Genomic DNA, 20,445 nt, shown 5'->3' on the forward strand with positions numbered 1-20,445 from the left:
CCAGTCTAGTATGGCATGTGCCATAATCTTTTTTAATTCTTATTTTTTAGGGGTGAGTTCATAGATTGTTTCTGTACTAGCTTGTTCTGGTTGATAAGTTGATAAATTATCGTTCATGTAGTTTATATTAATTATTCCTTTATATTTCCAATTATTGTTACTGAGTTTCTTTGACTATTCTACTATTTTGGGGGGATCTCTCATTTTCACAATTTTTCAGACCTTAATTTCAGTTCTGCTTCCCTGAATATTTTATTTCTGGTAATGAATCTTCTTCATTATGCTATGTCACACAGTCACATATTTAGACTGGATTTGACATTTTTATCTATCTATTATCAAGTTCTTCCAAAAGGTATAGGCAGATGTTGCTGTTTGAAGTTTGTATCATCATAGGTATCATCACAGGATAGTAAGCAGATCTGAGTAAGGCTGCCTTTTGCAATTGACTGATGATGGTTTTTGTCAATGTTCTACTTCTTTTGGAATGTTGTATTATTATTATATAAACAACAACATGAAATCATTCTATAGCTGCCATTTCTTTATCTGATGTTGGCCTTCAAAGACATTGAGTTCTTTCTTTTCATTTTTGATTAGCATACACTAACATCTTGTGCCTGCCCAGCAAGGTGACAGCAGTTAGACAACTTTGACTGATCTGAAAAAATGGCAGATGCAGTTCTGTAAGTGATCTGCAAAAAATATTAGACTATAGGCTAGAATGGGAGTGTTTTAAAAGTATCTTAGACCTGGGCAGGAGTAGATTATTTCCATATGATTTTTTCCAAGGAAACTAGAAATCAAGCTTCACTCTCTTAATGCTTGTGCTCCCGAATCTCTTATATTTCACCTTCCTTGTAATATGTGGTATTTAGAACCCATGTGGTGTAGTACGTCAGGTATTGGACTATGAGCAGGGAGACTATGTTTCTGTGTATGCATATACCTATAGATGTATTCTGGTCCTTCTTGGGTAAAAAAGCAGAGTGGATAGCTTTGGACCAGTCATTCTCTTCTCAGCCCAATTTCTTTCACAGTTGTTATAGGAAGAAAATAGGAGAAAGGAGCACTATGTATGCTGCTTTGTGTTCCTGTATCTGTTGTGGTCCGCCAGCAGCCTGCGGAGCTGGCAACGGAGTCAGACAGCAATGAGGCTGAGATGGGGCCAGGGCCATTGGGGAGTGAGGTGCGGACTTCAGAGCCTCCAGAGACTGATAGTAGTGAAGCAGAGGAACCAGGAGGAGCCTGTTCCTAATGCATGCATGAGAAGAGCTGCCAGAAGGCAAGAGCAGCTCAAGCAAAAAGGACAACTCGGGAGTAGAGCCAAGAGATGATTGGCGCCTCCCATAAGGCTTTAAAAAGACCAGTAACGGTGTTTGGGCTTTACCGGAAAACAATGTTGGTAGCTGCATCTTCTGCTTCGTCTATGTCTTGCATTTATTTTTGTGACTTTTGAACGTTTGCCAAGAAAGGCCGTTGGCAATTTGCCTAATTGGACCAAGGTTTGTGATAGGACTGAGGAATTTGTGTTGGGAGGAATTTGTTTTAATTTGAGTTGAATGACGCTGGGAATGAAATAATTCTCAGCTGTTCGAATAAAGTTTGTTTATTTTTTCATGGACTGAGTTTCCTACTACCTACTTGGGCCTGGGTCCAAGTATCAAAAGAAATTGGAATATAAATAAGATAAAATAAAATGAACGCATTCATACATATACACATATGGTTAATAACTTATTCTTTTTGTATGTATCTTGTTCTGTTCTCTAAGTACATTCTTATGGTACAAATATCTGATTCTATCAACTGCTTAAATTCCACAGGATAATATATGAACATCGCAGCCGGAGCTTGATGTGTCAGTCTATCCAGCTTGAGTTTATCATTAGTAGACAATGGTTATTACCACAAACTGAGACAGGACTCTTATTTATTTATTATTTTTTTAGGACCTGGAAATGGGAAACCAACGAAATCTATAGCTGTGCCTCCAGGACCTCCTATGTATTTGGACCTGGTCTATATTCCCAACCACAGCAATAGCAAGAATGTTGATATAGAATTTTTCAAGAGGGTGAGATCATCCTATTATGTTGTGAGTGGGAATGATCCTGCTGCTGAAGAACCAAGCAGGGCTGTCTTGGATTCCCTGTTGGAAGGCAAAGCTCAGTGGGGAAGCAATATGCAGGTATGTTCTCCAGAATTTATAAAGTAAAGGAAAGCCCATTAAAAATAAGATGCTAAGAATCATCTTTTAGTTATCTGAATTCAGTAACAAAATCTAAAGGGGAAGAACTTGTTTTTGTTTAAAATCACAAGATAAGAAAAGTGGTACATCTAAATCTTCAACAGTTGTCTTTTTATTCAGGAGAGTTGATTGCATAATTTGTAATTGATTAATCCTGTATTCTGTGTGCCAATACCATGATCGTAGAAACAGCACTTCCTTGGGCAAAATGAATATTCATTTTTCCCCATTCCCCATAGTGGGATTCCAATGGGAAATGCAAGATGGGTAGCAAATAAATTTGAAAAATAAAGAAAATAAATAAATAAAATATTGGATCTCTCCTCTTTCCTGGTTACTTTTGCAGTCAGTGTTCCCAAATCCCTAAACTCTGATACTGAGAAGAATTTGAAAGTTTTGGTGCTTAGAGCAGTATGGGATCAATGAAGATCCAAATGATGGATCAGCATTGCTAACTTTTCATCATGAGTCCCAATGTTTGAAAATGGATCTAGATCAGGGGTGGGTTCTACTTACCTTTACTACCAATTCGTAATGGGACCACGCGCGCATGCGCAGAAGCTTCCTGATGACATCCGGGTTGGTGGTCGGAGCCTCCCGCTGGTTTTACTACCGGTTCTTATGAACCGGTCCTTATGAACTGGTCCAAACTGGGGCAACCAACCACTGATCTAGATGGATTCACTCTCATTGGAGGAAATGAAAAGATTTCTTTTCAATTGAAGAACAGAATCAAGAAAACAAGGTAGTGAACACTACTTTCTACTCCCACTTGGCCTGTTTGCTGTTGGCAGGACTTTGGAAAGGAAAGCACCAGTATGATTTCTTAGTTAACTAAATATTTTAAAAAGAAATAAAGATAGATCTGTAAAAAATAAAACTACATAGTACGGAAGTGATCTCACTGAAATGTAAATCAACTTCAAACCACTATAATATGACGTTTAATCCAGGAATTTCAAGAGGATTATAAATAAATTACTATATTCTATTGTTCACTACTTTCTCTGAATTATTTTGATAGCCCAGCTGAGAAATTGAACATAAACCTAGAAAAAGCTTATGTTCATTTGGGCCTATAGTTGTATGTACGTGCAGCAGGGTTGTTGTATGTCTTGCCTTACATTCCCTTCTCGTGACTATTTTTTGATAACTCTGCTAATACAAGACTTTCTTTCAGGCATATACAGTAAATAGTCTTACTAAAAATAAATAGCCTAAACAGAAAAACCTTCTTTTGAGAATTAAGAAAAAAAAGTTGTGTTGATCTTTTCCATCGTGTACGTTCTCTAGCTATGTTGAAATATAAACCTGTTTGGAAATAACAGATCTAGTTCAACACATCTGGAGGGCATCATGGTGTGAAGGAATAATGTTTATGCAGCTTTGCTCACATGGAAGAAATTGACTTACATTTTATCAAATTTTCTTTCTGTGTGCGCATAATTAATTTATTTCCACTACTTAATGATATAAAGCTAACTTCTAAGATCATGCACAAAAGGCTTTTCTCTTTAAAAAAATACTTCCTGCACTTTTTTACATTTATTTATATTTACTTATATGGCCACCATCTTACAAGTGACACTTTGATTAGCTAACATGAATCAAAATATAATATAAATACTATATTAAAAATCTATTTAGTTGCATACTTCCCCAAATATTTTTCTGTGCCAGGGAAGGATCCAATTATAGAAAAGAGGCTTTCATATTTCTAAAATAATGGTTAATAAAATTTTAGCAGTAATTACTTAACAAAATTTTGAAATTTTGAAAAGTACTAAAATGGGCCTCTGTGGCTCAGACTGGTAAGACAGTCTGTTATTAACAGCAGCTGCCTGCAATTATTGGAGGTTCTAGTCAGGCCCAAGGTTGACTCAGCCTTCCATCCTTTATAAGGTAGGTAAAATGAGGACCCAGATTGTTGGGGGCAATAAGTTGACTTTGTATATAATATACAAATGGATGAAGACTATTGCTTGACATAGTGTAAGCCGCCCTGAGTCTTCGGAGAAGGGCGGGGTATAAATGCAAATAAAAAAATAAATGAAAAACTTACCTCAGGATTGTTGTGTTTGTGGAACACTGTGTTATAAAAGTGTAGAAAGTACATAAATAATAGATGCAATATAGTCTCAGTAGTATTTTTCTGGATATAATAAGGATGGTGGTTCCCTAAGATATTGTTCTGCTTTTCAAAATCCCTCTATATACTACTAAAATACTCTTTCCCATAATCTTTAACTGGACTAAACAATGCATCATAGAGCAAAAAATTTCTGAGCCAAGGTACCTCAAATGGACTAATTATAGAATTTGTCCAAATTCTCCAGCAGGGCGGGACCAGCAGCCAGGCATGGGAGTGACTCGGTCTGTATCCAATGGGATCGAGTCTGCTAGTTGAAAAGCACCTCCTCCTCCTGGTGCCTTCCAGCTTTCAGACTCGATCTGATTGGGAACAGACGCACTTCGGAGCTGCTTCCCTTTGAATTCTTCCCAAAGTAAGCTTTTCTTAAGTAATTAGGAGGGCGATTCAGCCCTATTTATTCCTTCCCAGCTGCTGGTATAGGGGTTGAGGCTCCCATTGTAGGTGAGCTCTCCCCCTCCCCAGCGAGAAAGGGCGATTCAGCCCGATACCGCTGGGGACAGCATAAGAAGCTGCTGGAAGAACGGGGAGGCTGTTAGGCCTCAATTACGCCTCCCCGTGGCTGGCAAATTCGGCGGCTGCCGAATTTAAAACACAGCCGCGTGGCGGCTTTAATTAATATTAAGTTTGGGCGCTCCCGGGTGCTTCCCGATCGCCTCGGCCTACCCATAAAAGGGTCTAGGCCGGCCAGCCTGCCCTTACCTGAGCTCTGGGGCGTCTTTAATCAGGCCATTGATGGGCCTATTTTCCAGTCACCGGATCTTCGTGGGCGCTCCCGGGCTTCATTCCCGATCGCTTGGTGACTCAGCAGGGCCTCTGCATCGATCTTCGACTGGCTCTCCGGCCACTCACTGAGGCCTTCAGTCTGTGAGTATGATTACCCTTTTAGCCACCTCCGGTTTTACTAGCCACGTGGCAAAATACCTAGTAGGCCCTAGAGAATGGAAAAATTTCCCCACTGAATTTTTATTTAAATGGTAATTTAATTATAATTTGTCCTAGGTCATTTCTGTAATAGGCCTTGGCTTGGGCCTCTAAAGGCTCATAGGCCTCGCATCCAGGCCTTGTCCACGTGGGGTTTGAGGCCTAACTATCGGTTAGGCCTTTCAAGATGGCCGCCGTTCCTCCAGTCCGGCCTAGTAAAGGAAGCAACATCAGACCAGTCCAAGCCCAGGGCCTAGTGCTTGAGCTCTCATGCACCCACAAGGTCAGAGACACTTCAATCCTCCATTTCTAAGCCCCAAAAGGCTATTTCTAAGACTTCTGAAAGAAGGCCCTACAACGCCAGAAGGCTATGGATAGGGCCATTGCTAGGGCAGTGAGGGAATCTGCTGATACTATACAGGAACAGCAATCCACCTCCTTACCAGTTCAGCCTCCTGTGCAGTCTCCTGGGGCTCCATTAACTTTATCTCCTGATATATCTGTAGACTCATCCCAACCTCTGCCCAATTCTGATTTATTCTGTCCTATTTCTGTATCTGAAATGGAGGTTTTACCTGCAGCCCGCCAGTACTTGAGTCAGCAGAGGTTCCTTCTAGTGCCACTATTCCAATGGGGCCTGTGAGTCACCAGGCAGTTGCCCCAGTGGCTAATGACCCTGCAGTTATGGCAGAAATGATTGCAGCTGCTGTTCAGAGGGTATTACTGCTTCCAGGCAGACAAGAACCCATTCATGGGTTTCAGAATATGTAGCATCCCAAACTAGTCACGATTTGGTGCAGGACTACTCCACACCTCAAGCTGAAGATTTCCAGGCTCATTCTCCATCTCGGGCCTCACTGGGGGATGAAGGGGACCTTAGGGATGAGAACCTCTCTGAGGATGAGGATTTGGTTCCAGACCAACCCTCCTTTGTGGGTCTCTTCAACCCACAATTATTTCGGTCTTTGCTACACAAGGCCAAGGTCACTCCCGGCTGGGAGTGGCCCGACCGGCCCCAATTCCCACCTCAGAGACCACTGATCCACCCATGGACTTGTTTTCAGTTCCGTGGTCGAGTCAGAAGAGGTGCCTGCCCCCAAGCTCTTTGTGGAAGTAGTCGATAGGCAATGGAACACTCCTATAACTGGTCCTAATCCTAATGCCTTGGACCGTCGCTTGTATAATTTGGAACCTAACTTCCTTAAATTACTGCAAATCCCCACAGTTGATGCCCCAGTAGTTGCATTAGCAGGACCATCTGTGGTCACAGGTCCTCAGAGGAAACCCTTCGCCCGGAAGACAAGCGGGCCGAACAAACCCTGATTAAGAGTCATCAGGCGGCTGCCTGGGCCGTTAGGGCCTCTTCCTCGGCCTCTTTCTTTAATAGAGCGGCCCTTTTATGGTTAAAACAGTTGCGGGACCGTTTACCAGTCACTGACTCGGTCACATCAGGACTTAAACAAGATTATAGCTGCCATCGAATACTCAGCCGATGCCACCCTGAATGCTTCTCGATTTGCTGCCAAATCGATTGGTTCCACAGTATCCTCACGCCGCCTTCTCTGGCTTAGGCGTTGGCAAGCCGACGCCAAAACAAATGGAGGTTGGCCTCAGCCCCTTATTCGGGACCTCACTCTTTGGAGCAGCCTTGGATCCTTTACTTATAGAGACCAAGGACAAGCGCAAAATCCTTCCAAGCATGTCCCGCGTTCAGACTCCAGACCAACCCCATATTTTCGTCCCTTCAGAGCGGCTGATTCTAACTTTGGAAACTCCAGAACCCAAAGACCCTTCTCCCCAGACAGGGTAGACAGGATAGGCAGGATAGACAGGCAGGTCAAGGTCAGAGGTTCCTTCAAGCGGCCCTTTCGGGGAGAGGTCGCCCATTCAGGCGCTCACGTTGACTGCTTGCCCGTCCCTCCCATTGGGGGCAGACTGGCGCTCTTCGCCAGCCAATGGGAGGAGTCCACCTCGGACTCCTGGGTCAGGAGACAATCAGGTTCGGTCTATCCTGGAATTCCTCTCCACCCCGGGCCATTTCGTCAGGTGCCCGTTATCTTGCAACCCGACGAACGGCTGCTCGTGGCATCGGCCATAAAACATCTTCTCTCAATTCAGGCCATCCAAACGGTGCCACGAGATCAGCACGGTCGGGGGTTTTACTCCCGACTGTTCATAGTTCCAAAGCCCTCGGGGGGATGGAGAGCAATCCTCGACCTGAAGGCTCTGAACCGCCACATAGTCTACAGGCGGGTCAAGGTGCAGTCACCCCAGTCCATCTTGGGGGGCATCAGGGAGGGACTTCCTCACGTCAGTAGACCTGACGGAGGCATACTTACACGTCCCTATCCTTCCGGCTCACAGACGATTCCTCCGCTTCTGCCACGGGGGTCTCCATTACCAATATTGTGCCCTTCCATTCGGGCTCTCCTCGGCCCCCAGGGTCTTCTCAAAGCTAATGGCCGCTCTCACAGCGCATCTCCGGGCTATTCCAATCAGAATCCAGGCTTATCTGGACGATCTCCTTATTCAATCTCGATCAGAGACCCTGGCGGCAGCGGATTTGTCCACAACCATTCAGGTTCTAGAAGCCCACGGCTTCTCGATCAACAAGGCCAAAAGTCACTTACATCCTACGAATCGAATCCAACACTTAGGGGCCATCATAGACACGATAGAGGGCCGGGTCTATCTGTCACAGGAGCGTCTCACCAATTTACAGAATCTAGTCAGGGGGGTAACCAAGAGACGCCTTATTCCTTTAAAGACCCTTTCCCAACTCTTGGGGAAACTGGTCTCCTGCATCGGCATTGTACCTTGGGCTCGTCTCCACTGCAGGACACTGCAGTGGTTTCTACTCCCCTATCAAAAGGCACACACAGCTCGTCACCAATCCTTGTCCAACTTCCACAACAAGCCACACCCTCTCTTTTATGGTGGACCTCCCCAGCCCTGTCAAAGGGCAGAGAGTTCAGGGAACCCCAACGCCTAATCTTGACAACAGATGCCAGTCTTCATGGCTGGGCGCCCATCTGGGATCAAACATGGCTCAGGGTCAGTGGTCCCCAAGGGACCTGACCCACAACATAAACTGGTTAGAACTCAGGGCCATTCATCTGGCCTTACTATCGTTCAGGACATTGTTCTCAATCAAGACATTCTAGTATTAACGGACAATGTGGCGCAAAGGCTCATGTGAACCGCCTGGGGAACCCATTCTCAGCCTCTCTTGCAAGAGGCAGTGCAACTGGGTCTCTGGGCGGAGGCTCACCTGAGGTCCATACGGGCCTCTCATATATGAGGGGTGGCAAACACACAGGCCGACTGGCTCAGGCGAGTCTCAGTCGACCAGGGGGAGTGGCGACTGAATCCGGATATGTTCCTCGAGATCACACTCCGCCTGGGGAACCCGCTGGTAGACCTCTTTGCCACTCGAGACAATCGTCAACTGGATCGGTTCTTCTCAAGGTACCCAGTCCAGGGGCGGAGGCATAGACGCCCTGCAGCCCTTGGCCCCCCGGCCTCCTTTATGCCTTCCCTCCCATTCCGACAATACCCAAGGTTATCAGGAAGATGCTGAGGGAACAGGCGGAACTCATCTTGCTGGCTCCACACTGGCCTCGGCGCCCGTGGTTTGCGGGCCTGGTGGCTCTCTCAGTGGCTCCCCTGCTGTGACTTCCTCAGACCAAGATCTCGCTCAGCCAAGGGCAGCTAACTCATCCGGACCCTCAGTGGTTCAAGCTGACCGCCTGGCGCTTGAGCGGAGCCTCCTGAGGAAGAGACATGTACCTGCCAACGTCGCCAACACCATCCAGGCGTCTCGTCGTAGTTCCACCATTCGCATCTACGGCTCGACGTGGCGCACCTTCTACACCTGGTGTTCAAGCAAGAACATAGACCCTACCAACGCTTCTACGATCACTATCCTGATCTTCCTTCAACACGGATTGGAACAAGGTTTGGCAGCGAACACGCTTCGACGACAGGTAGCTGCTCTCTCTTCTATTTTAACTTGCGGTGCTAAACGCTCCCTAGCCCACCTGCCCCTCATCCGTCAATTTCTGAGGGGAGCAACCAACCTTTGTCCTCCGGTAGTCCACAGGTATCCATCTTGGGACCTCACGAAGGTTCTAACATCCCTCACCAAGGGCCCCTTCGAACCTTTGCGGGAGTGTGGCCTGCAATATTTGACATATAAGGTGGCCTTTCTAGTAGCCATTACTTCAGCTCGCAGAATTTCTGAACTTGCTGCCCTTTCCACCAGGGCGGATCTCTGCGTTTTTCACTCAGATAGGGTGGTCCTCCGGCTAGATCCTACCTTCCTGCCTAAAGTTAACTCACTGTTCCATAGATCACAAGAGCTCATTCTTCCCGACTTTTCTCCAGATCCGGTACACCGGCTGGAAAGGTCCTGGCATACCCTAGATGTCCGGAGAGCCCTCCGTATTTATATCAAGCGTACCGCCTCTCTCAGGAGGACGGAGGCTCTCTTTGTGTCCTTTCAACCAACCACCATCGGCCTTAAGGTATCTTCCTCTACCATCGGTAGATGGCTTAAGGCATGCATTGCCAGAGCATATCAGATTCAGGGAATTCCTGTTCCAAGTCGCATCACTGCGCATTCTACTAGAAGCGCGGCTACTTCAGCTGCGTGGGCCACTCAGGCTCCGTTAGAGGAAATCTGCAAAGCAGCCACATGGTCTTCTCCGAATCCATTCATACGCCATTACAAGATCGATTCCTATGCATCTGCTGATGCGGCGTTCGGCCGCAGGGTTCTCCAAAGGGTCCTAGAAGGGGGTTCTAACCCGGACCGGGCGGATCCCTCCCGATAGGACTTGCTTTGGTATGTCCCATGCCTGGCTGCTGGTCCCGCCCTGCTGGAGAATGGACATTGGTCCTACCTGAATGTCCTTTCTCTGTTGGCGGGACCAGCAGCCAGCCCCTCCCTGAACGCCCGGTTCCTGTCTTCTATAGAGGTCATTCGGGGTCTCATGGTCATATGGCGGGGAGGCTTAATAGCATATTCTTGCAGTTCCTGTTTTACAGCTCAGTGCGTCGGTCTGCCGCATCATCCTCGTCCGAAAGCTGGAAGGCACCAGGAGGAGGAGGTGCTTTTCAACTAGCAGACTCGATCCCATTGGATACAGACCGAGTCACTCCCATGCCTGGCTGCTGGTCCCGCCAACAGAGAAAGGACATTCAGGTAGGATCAATGTCCAATCTGGGAGCCATGACTCCTACAGAACTGAAATTTAGCAGATATTATAAAATATTTTATCATATAAACATTACCAGAAAGCAGTTTATGTCATAATACACAATGTCATACCACATCCTGTGCCAATGTTTGACTGTGCTATATAGTTCAACATGGGTTATTTTCAAAGTCCTTCGGGAGATAGGGCGGTATAAAAATTCGAATGAATGAATGAATGAATGAATGAATGAATGAATGAATAAATAAATAAATAAATAAATAAATAAATAAATAAATAAATAAATAAATAAATAAATAAATAAAGCAGAGCCACTTCTGAATGTATCCCTACTTTTTCAGTGAAGGCAATACATTATAAACTCTGTCATTGTTGAAGACATTGAAGAGTCTGGCTACGAAATATCTCTGAAAGGATCATCCAATGGTCCCAGGTTGTCTGGTTACAACTAATTGTCTTCCTATATCCAGTTATTTCTTCTGATGATTAAGCTTTCCCAATTGGCCATTCTCCAAACGTGTTGGGATGGTCTGAGAATATTAAGATTGTAATTCAAACACATCTAAAAGATGCCAAATTTGGTAAGAGTATGCACAGGTATTTAAGACATACTAGTTGGTTGGCAGCGCAGTCATAGGGCTTTACAAAACTCCCAGTTTTAGAATGTCATGTTTTAGAGAATTTCAGAATGCTCTGTTCCTTGCTGATACGATGTTGTAGAGGAGGGATTCACTTCCAGAAATTGCTGAATCATCCCACAGCAAACAATTTTCCATTCCAGGGTTGTGCACATCAATAGAGTGTCAGTACTGTAGTGAGATATTTGATTGTTCTTCCTTTTGTAATTTCTTCTCTAATGTACTCTTTGTATGACAGGTGACATTAATCCCAACGCATGATTCAGAAGTGATGAGGGAATGGTACCAAGAGACCCACGAGAAACAACAGGATCTTAACATCATGGTTTTGGCAAGCAGTAGCACCGTTGTTATGCAAGATGAATCTTTCCCTGCATGCAAGATTGAACTGTAAAAAAAAAAAAAAGCAATGCATTTCAACTTTAAACTTTGTTTCCAGAAATTCTTGAATTTGAAAATACTTTTTCTAAAAATATAATCCATCTAATTCAGCTGCTGAACTATATATACCTGCCAAATGCTATACTGTATCAGAGTGATGCAAGTCACTATTTTTTTTCCAGTCTTTGCTAATTGCTAAGGGAAATAACAGTATTCCCACCATAGGGTTCAAATTACTGCAAAACCTGCAGATTCAGGTTCATCTTCATTGAACACTAGGAAACCATGCACTAGCAAACACTGCTGACTTCTGCCAGGTTGGGGGCATTTGCCCTTGGAAGAAACAGAAAAGATGGAGAGAGAGAGGAGGGGAGGGGGAAGATGAGTTGGATGGCATAGAGGAGAATAAAATAATTAATTCTGCATTAGTTACAAAGCACTCAGTGACTTACCTCCCACAGTCTAGCAGCCCAGAGAAAGAAATATTTGGGTTTTTTTCAGAGTAGGCATATTTAATTTAGTGACATCTTAGCTAGAACATTAAGTGAAACAATGTGGTTTTGAAGGAACATTGCATTGGAAACACTTAGTATTGGCAACTTCCCATTCAGTGTTTCATTGTCACGGAACACAATATTCTTAGACAAAATGCGCATGTAGTTTGAACCCCATTCAGTTTACCATGCAGACATATTGGTCTAAGGCATCCTCCCAGCGAAAATTCAGAGTTCTTTCAAAATTGACAAACTTGCATGCTAAAACACCCGGGTCACTGACAAGTTTACTGAAGCAAAATACCAAAGCAGTGGGAGTACCTATGGTAGACATTTGCCTTAGAAAGTGACTTGAATGTACAAAGATACTTGATGCACTTATTTTTTAATGCAAGATAGCAAGTTTATAAAACCATCTGTGTAGGATTATAGTTACACCAGTACAGAACTATGCGTGTGCATGTGTGCTATTGGAAAACTCTCTGATTGGTCAAACAGCTTGGTGCTATGAATTATGTATGTAAGTTGAACACTTCATTGGTGCACCTGAACAGCAAACCTTGTTTGAAGTTATTATTATTTCCCCCCCCCTCTTTTTTCCTGCTTCTTGGAGGCATGAAAGAAAAGGTGTTCCGTACCAGAAATTCAAAATAACAAAAATATATGGGATGTTACAAAAAGGTTATCTGCACATCTGTAGAGTCTTTGAAGCTTTCTTTTGTCTTACATTAGTTTGACTGTTAATTTAAGAGTGAATATGGGACAAATGTACAGAATTTTTTTAGCTGTGCACGAACTTTTAATAGATGAATTTTTAAACATGTTTTGTTTACAGGAAAACGCAGAAAAAAAAACCCCAGGTGAAGGCGAAATTTTTTAGTAGTTTTGTAAGACAACACATAGTGTTATTTTGAGTTCTGGTGAGAATGAAGTACGATAAAACAGTACCATATTTATTGAACGTAGCTGACTGCCAAGGATTATCTTGCGGAGAGCACACTAGCAATATCGTTATGTGTTAGTGATCAAAGAACTAAGGACTGAAAGGTTAGTTCGCTTTCTTTTAAGCAGGCAGCTTGGATTGGGGGCTATTCCATGGCTTTATGCAATCCAGGGAGTCATTTGTGATGGCACTATTTCAGTACCAATAAACACAGCTTATGACTGGGGGAGTGGGTTTGCATCAAACCACGCTTTGTGACATTACAAGCAGTCCTGTGAGACACCTGTCAAACCCTCCAGTGTTAGTTGGGCAGCAGAGATCTTGACTTAATTTTCCTAGATATTCCTTTATCCTACACTGTCTTAAGTAAAATTAATTGAAGGATCCTTCCCCAAAGTAAAACCAGAACAGGGTATACTGTATATAATGTGATTCTGTGAAATCATAGAAACGTGCAAAATGTAATCCTGACCACAGATTTTAACTGATGAGAACCTCAGCTCCCAGGTTCTTCAAAACTTCATTTCCTAGAATTACAGGGAGGAGAGTGGCTGATCAGGATTTCTTACAATCAGATGGGATTTAATATTCCCCATCTTTTCAAATTAGCACACAGAAAAACAAAGTATGCAAAACTTATTCAGGTATGCATAATTTCTACAGATTACAGGAATCAATTTTATGTGTGACTGAGTTTGGGTTGTTTGGTCACACATTGTTCCACTTGGCTTCGTAGCAGTGGCAATTTGAGTAGTGATGCTAGCATACCATACAGTATGCAACCACACTACTTTCTCCCTGCCACTTAAAGCACCTGCTAGGGTTGCAGGGTTCTCTGGTTCTTCTCTCATCTTCCAAACATGCCACCATTCCATTTATCCTAACAAATTACATGTGCCTGGCCTAGTGCAAACTTACTTGCTTATTTTTTTAATGTTCAAGACCACCTCTATCGGGAAGCCTACAATTTCATTGTAAGACAGATGGAAATGAAAAGTCAGAAAAATAAGAAAATGTGTGATAACCGAGGTCTGATAATAATATTTCTCATGCTGGTATAGTATTTTCATGACCAGAGTACATGTTATCACTACTTGTAATAATACCTCCATTATCCTTAATGCTTTGCTTTGCAGCTCTGTACAGAATTTTCACAATCTCATTCTTTCTATAATAGGAATTTGTATTGTTTTATGCCAGCCATGTTTTCAGAATGCTCTGATTTCATTAAGTAGGGGACAACTACAGCATTTTGTTTATTATATGTTATATAATTTATTTTAATTGTTGCATTGTTTATTTTTGTTTTATTTTGCTAATTTTTTATATATTTTTAATATTACTTTAGATCCTCTTTAATTTGGGCTGGGTAGTCCAATTAATGCTGTGAAATATTGTTTATGTTTTGTGGATTTAAAAATTCTAATATTTTGTTTTTGTTTGACAATTCTAGCAATGCTATTTTATTTATTATTTTACCTTTATCCAAGAAACACTTCTGTTCTTATAGCTCTTTATTTTTCTTGGAACAGCGTAGATGGAAGCTCTATGGGTTAGATTCCAAGTCTTAAAAAAAACTAGTATGATTGTGGAATGAAAAGCTCGGGAAAAATGTATTTTTGAAAGAAGCAGGATAGCTGAATTCATAATTGTGAATGCTGCTTTTGGGAACTGCAGCGGTGGGAAAACCTTGTCCTGGTACCCATTAAACAGAAATAACTACATGTTATTTGATATATTCCTGAATGTTATTCTCCCATACCTCATCCCCTTTTTAGCTCAACAGTTGCTATTTCTAATACGATTCTATTATCATCCACTAATATGATACAGTCCTAACCATATGTTCGTCCACATTGGATGACCCAGGCCAATAGTACTGACAGAAGGTTAAAATGTAAGCATTTACTGGACAAAGTTGTTACTCTACCACATTGTTTTCATTGTTTATTTATCCAAGTTAACCACCTTGAAAATATCTGGGTTTCTTAGTACTGATGGCTGGGGAATTCTGCAGAAATTCATGTGGAGAGTTCCTTAATATGGAAAGATTGACTTAGATGATTTATTCTGAGTGGATGCCAAGCGATTGCAATCAGCTCTGCCAACTAACAACGCAATATTCCATTTATTATTGATTACAGATTAACAGAGTTGGAAGGGACCTTATAGGTCATCTAATCTAACCCCCCGTTCAAGCAGGAGACCCTACACCATTTCTGACAAATGGCAGTCCAATCTCTCCTTGAAAGTCTCAAGTGATGAAACTCCCACAACTTCGGAAGGCAAGCTGTTCCATTGGTTGATTGTTCTCACTGTCAGAAAGTTCCTCCTTATTTCTAGGTTGAATCTCTCGTGGATCAGTTTCTATCCATTATTCCTTGTCTGGCTTTCAGGTGCTTTGGAAAATAGCTTAACCCCCTCTTCTCTGTGCAGCCCCTCAAATATTGGAACTGCTATTATGTCTCCCCTGGTCCTTCTCTTCACTAGACTAGCCATGCCCAGTTCCTGTAACAGTTCTTCATATGTTTTAGTCTCCAGTCCCCTAATCATCCTGGTTGCTCTTTGCATTTTTTCTAGAGTCTCAACATCTTTTTTATAGTGTGGTGACCAAAACTTGATGCAATACAATTTAACTGTTAAACATGAAATTTTCTGGTTAGGAATTAGAGCACAGAAAAATCTAGACTAGATAAAATACAAACATGTCTAGAAATAAATAACATATAAATTCAAACATAGAGAAACATATCACATACAAACTTCAAATGAACTCCCAACTTCAAATAACTTTTGTCAGTAGGGCTACAGTAGGGCTACAGTAGGTCAAGTATGTTTTGTCACCAATATTAAACTGCAAGTTTTTCTACCTTTACAAATGACAAACATGAATATTTCAGGTTTTTTATATCTATTGTTGAGTCAAACAGTTTTAAGAACTGTTAAACTGTTAAAATGATGTGGCCACTTCACCTTTTGTGGACTGTTTGCATATGATTGTGCAGTGTAGAACACTCTGCTTGGTCAGTTCCTACATTGCACGATGTAATTTCTTGGTTCTCTAGGAGGCCACTGTGGTGGAATCTGGTAATTATAAATTGGCTGCTATCCTACAGGAAGTTTTTGCTGAATTAATAAAACTGGAGAACCATAAGGATGGGCCTGAACATATTATGTGACAGGACTCATCGCAGCCGGAGACTGCATATATGTTTCCTGGTTACTCCAAGCACTATGGAACTGAGGTGTAGGGGAATTAATAAACATTGGCCAGGATGGCACATGATAGGCACATAAGTTTGGTTTTTTCCTTATTGCAGGTCCTAATTTGAGCTTCTTCCCATGAAAGTTTATTTGTGATTCTACTATTTTCTGTACATCTACGTTGTCCAAAAATGATACAAATTCATATCCTTTAGATACACCAGTTCTGTCAGTGATTGTTTTCACTTCTTTAGCTGTGCCATATCATGTAAAAAAGCTCAGAGTTTCTATCTCATCCATCCTTATATCTATTCCACCCACAAAAATGGTATTTGGCATGATTTTCCTTTCAGGCAGAACATATCCTTGGCTGGTAGCAGGTAACTGAGAGCTTTCTTCCCATGGAATATTTGTGTTTTGAGAGTCCTGATATGAAGTAGACATCTCCACATATTCTTTGCATGCCTCCACTTTGAAGGACGGCAAGAGCAGCCACTTCCTTCCTTTTTCTTGCCCCCTTCTTCACAATGCCCGGGCTTAACCTAGGCCTTCAGTCCTGTCCATTTGACAGCCTGCATCAAAATCTCTTGCTTCATGAATTAATTAAATATGAATTAATTTTATGAGCCCCCTCCCCCCAATTTGCTGTTTTTAAGCAAAATTTAAAGGATTTACCCATTAGGAATATATTTAATTTTCTTCTTGCCAAAGAAAAAAGAAAATGTGAACACTAAGACAAAAAACTGACTAGCTCATGGAGGTTATCAATCTGTTTTGAACTTCTATGAGGATTATTTTTAGTTCAATAAACAATATTAAATATTTATTTAAATGTGCAAAAGGGAAATTAATTTGCTGTCTCCAAAAAGTGAAAACATAGCAGATGTGTACATCAATACATTGCCTGTTGAAGCAATTGTCTGAAATCAGCATGCCAGATAACTGTGTATGCCGTATCAGAAATCAACTCTGTTATGTGCAGTAGGACTTATTCCCAATAAACATATATAGGATTACCACCTTAATGGAGTTCAAATTTGGCATTGATACTCCTTCACACTTTAAGCATATTATTGATCTTCTTGTAATTATTTTAGAATAGAATCAGAAACGTAGTTAGATTGAGATTTTTCTGTGCGTAAATTTTCCTTTTTACTTTATGCTTCCAAATGGTTGAAGGACCTAACTTTAATCTTTAATTCGGCAAATCTTGATTTTTATGGGAATATATATTTTCTTATGACAGCCTTCCCTGTCTTACTGGTGTCCAAATCAGTGGGTTACAATTTCCAGCATTGTCAGCCAGCATGCTAATTGTAACATTTGAGAATTTAAAGTCGAATAACTCTTTTTTTGGGGGTGGGTGGGTGGAAGTACCAGTTTGTATCACTTTGCTCAAAGGTCTCATTTTGCATCACCTTTCAAAGATCTCATTTTGCTTCATCGATTCTAGTATTAGAACTCTTTTTAATGTTCTGTTTTCTGACAACTTGCTCCTGAGAGTTGAGGAAAATTTCAGGAATACTTCTGAAAGTACAGGGACATGTAGTGGGCATGACATTGGCATTTGCCCTGCATATGAGTTGATGTGCCTTTTAGATCCAAGCCTATATTTTCTTTTTAAGTTTCTGAATAAAGCTATAGTAGTAGGCTATATAGTTCATAAACAATTGTTTTTGAACAAGCAGGCATAGGGTTTTGAATGGCAATCAGGACTGAATTTGAATGGCACTCAATTCTGGATTTCTGTTACTGTTGTTTTAGGAAGCTCCTCTAGACTAAAGTAAATGGAACTAATAGTTGTGTTAGTCACAGCCCTACATAGTTAGTATGGTGACAGTCAATCTGAAGTACCATGAATTGTGCTCTGTTACTCAGCACAGATTACTAGAAGCATGGTTCAATATTAATTAAATTAATAATTCAATATTAATTAATGAAACAAAAGTAGAGTGCTATATGCATTCCAGAAATTTTTACCATTAGTAACATTCCCCTCATTGTGCTGTTATGATAGTACTTTCCCACTGAATAAAATTCAGTGATAGCAGTTTAGTTGAGGTCACATTCAAACTTAAAACAGGTCTTTTGCATGCCTTTACATTTTCCTATGGTGGGTCTAATTTCTGCAACTACAACATTTTTAATTAATCTTTCATTTTTCATGATTTATGTTTAACTTCACATACAGTAGTGAATGACTCCAAATGTGTATACAAATATATTTAGCTGTCTTCAATAGATTAAGCAGTTTAGGAACATTGCAACACAGAACTAAGAAGCTGTTAGTTAAGGAAAACATTCCAAGAACTCCCAGCTTAGCTTCAAGGAGTTAATTCTGCATTTCCTACATCATGGGTCGTTTCTCCACTAGCAAGCATCTTCTAGAATCATCCCAACATTGATGTGCCATGATTAACAATAATGAGGACAGATTTCACATCACTTCAGTGACAAGCGGATGATGCTATGAAAACATGCTTAAGACACTCCCTAGTGGGGCAATGGCCATAGCCCTTTTCTCCATACATAAGTTCTAGCTCACAGATAATAGAAATTTTTTGTAGTCTAGAAATGTTAGTAATGGGGAAATGTTATATTTAAACTTACCAAAAAATTGTAAGTGCTCCTTGATAGTAGAAGAAACCACAAAAATTGGTCTAATTATTTATATACATTTGGAAACTGCATTGCTTGCCTTGTTAAGGACGTTTGCTTCATCTTTTTAAAACAAAAATATTTGTTGTGATCTTATAAAAATAACAAAATAAGAAAGCAGCATCAAAACCTTGAACGTTTGGGGGGGAATTGTTTCTCTGCACTAAATTAGTTTAGGAGCTCTAGTTGCCCAGAGCGACTGTTCTATTCATACAAGACTGGGCTGTAATCACACCAGAAAAAGCACAGTTCTAAAAGTCCAGGATGCTTTCACATGATGGCCTGCAGCCATTTGATTCTTCCAAACCATGGAGAGAAAGTCTTGTCGTGGCTGAGAAGCACCTCACTCCTCTCTCTTGTTCCGAATGGTCTTGTTTGTGTCAGTCTGCAGCTGTGTATGGTTTTATGTCTTATAATCCTTCATCACCTCTATCCTATCAAGTCATATCTAAAGTAGAAAATTAGTTTCCAGTGAAAGTAATATGTAGTGCTTTTATGATATTTGTGTGCAATATCCCCTCTACCATTGAGGATATTTGATGTAAAGGAAATAAGCTCAGTTCCACAATAAAAAATTAAAATAGTTCAAGTGTTGGGTTTTCTTTTCTTTCATTTGTATGTATTAAAGATGCAATTTCCATATAAAAAAAATCACAACCATGCAATTCCCTTTTTACACACACACACACATAGTAGATGTTCTGGTCAATGGAACTGTCCTAGAAAAAGTAAGAACTATATAATTATATCATTTTCACAAAGAGACATGCCCTCAGACTTTCCTATTTCAATGGGGTGCTTGTGAAGTGTTAAATTTTGGAGCGCTAATCCTTTTCACTTGCAGCTGTCCAGCATTTGCCAAACTACAACTTCTCAGCACTTCTTTCTGTTGGCCTGGTTGACTTGAGTAAAAACTCAGTGCTTCCCTTACTTTGAAGGTGGAGTTAAACTACGGTAATTTAAGGGTCTTACTGAAGCGGTCTTATCAATTCTCACCAATTTACTTGACCTATTAAAAAATTGAATGCTTTAGTAATGAGAAACCCCAATATGACTCAAAGATTCTGTCAACAATATATTATTAGCAATTTGTATTCACTTTGGCAGAATCAACAGAAGCACTGGGGAAATTATACTAAAATTAATGAACAATTAGTTATTCAATTAAACAGCTTGCTTGCCAACACAGCCTTTCAATATGTTGTCAGGAAAATGGGATATTTGGTCCTAAATCAGCTTAGTATAGTTACTAGATTCTGATTTCGGTGTTAACTGTTTGACAGTGAAGAAACAATTTCAATTATAGGAAGCTTGCATTTCAACTAGGCTGAAAGGTCTCTTCTGTAGTTCGATCAGTAAGCAACAGCAGATTACTCATATGGGAAGAATTATAAATTCTTGATCCCAGTTTTTGGGTTGTATAGGGCAAAATCCTTTAGAATATAACACTTTAAAAAAAAATAAAAGTAGCAGAAATTATTTATTTTAAAGACTTTTCCAGTAGGTTCCAATAACAGTACCTGACATTGTATGTTCAATCTCAATTCAGACTTTTTAAAGAACGTCTTCTGAAAGGCCATGTGT

At 41.2% G+C, this 20,445-nt stretch overlaps 1 protein-coding gene and 1 pseudogene across 1 annotated transcript in view; one reads left to right on the forward strand and one right to left on the reverse strand.

Moving 5' to 3' along the window:
- Positions 1-19,445, forward strand: part of MAP1B (microtubule associated protein 1B) — a 79,993-nt gene extending 60,548 nt beyond the window's left edge. The window contains exons 6-7 of the mRNA XM_058168951.1: positions 1,953-2,191; positions 11,420-19,445. Of these exons, the coding sequence (XP_058024934.1) occupies positions 1,953-2,191; positions 11,420-11,575 (395 nt within the window). The 3' untranslated portion in view covers positions 11,576-19,445. The remainder of the gene's footprint in view (positions 1-1,952; positions 2,192-11,419) is intronic.
- On the reverse strand, positions 15,922-16,647 carry LOC131191132 (deleted in azoospermia-like; annotated as a pseudogene).
- Positions 19,446-20,445: the final 1,000 nt, after the last annotated feature.

The sequence above is a fragment of the Ahaetulla prasina genome, chromosome 2 (genome assembly GCF_028640845.1).
Source record: "Ahaetulla prasina isolate Xishuangbanna chromosome 2, ASM2864084v1, whole genome shotgun sequence".
NCBI lineage: Eukaryota > Metazoa > Chordata > Lepidosauria > Squamata > Colubridae > Ahaetulla > Ahaetulla prasina.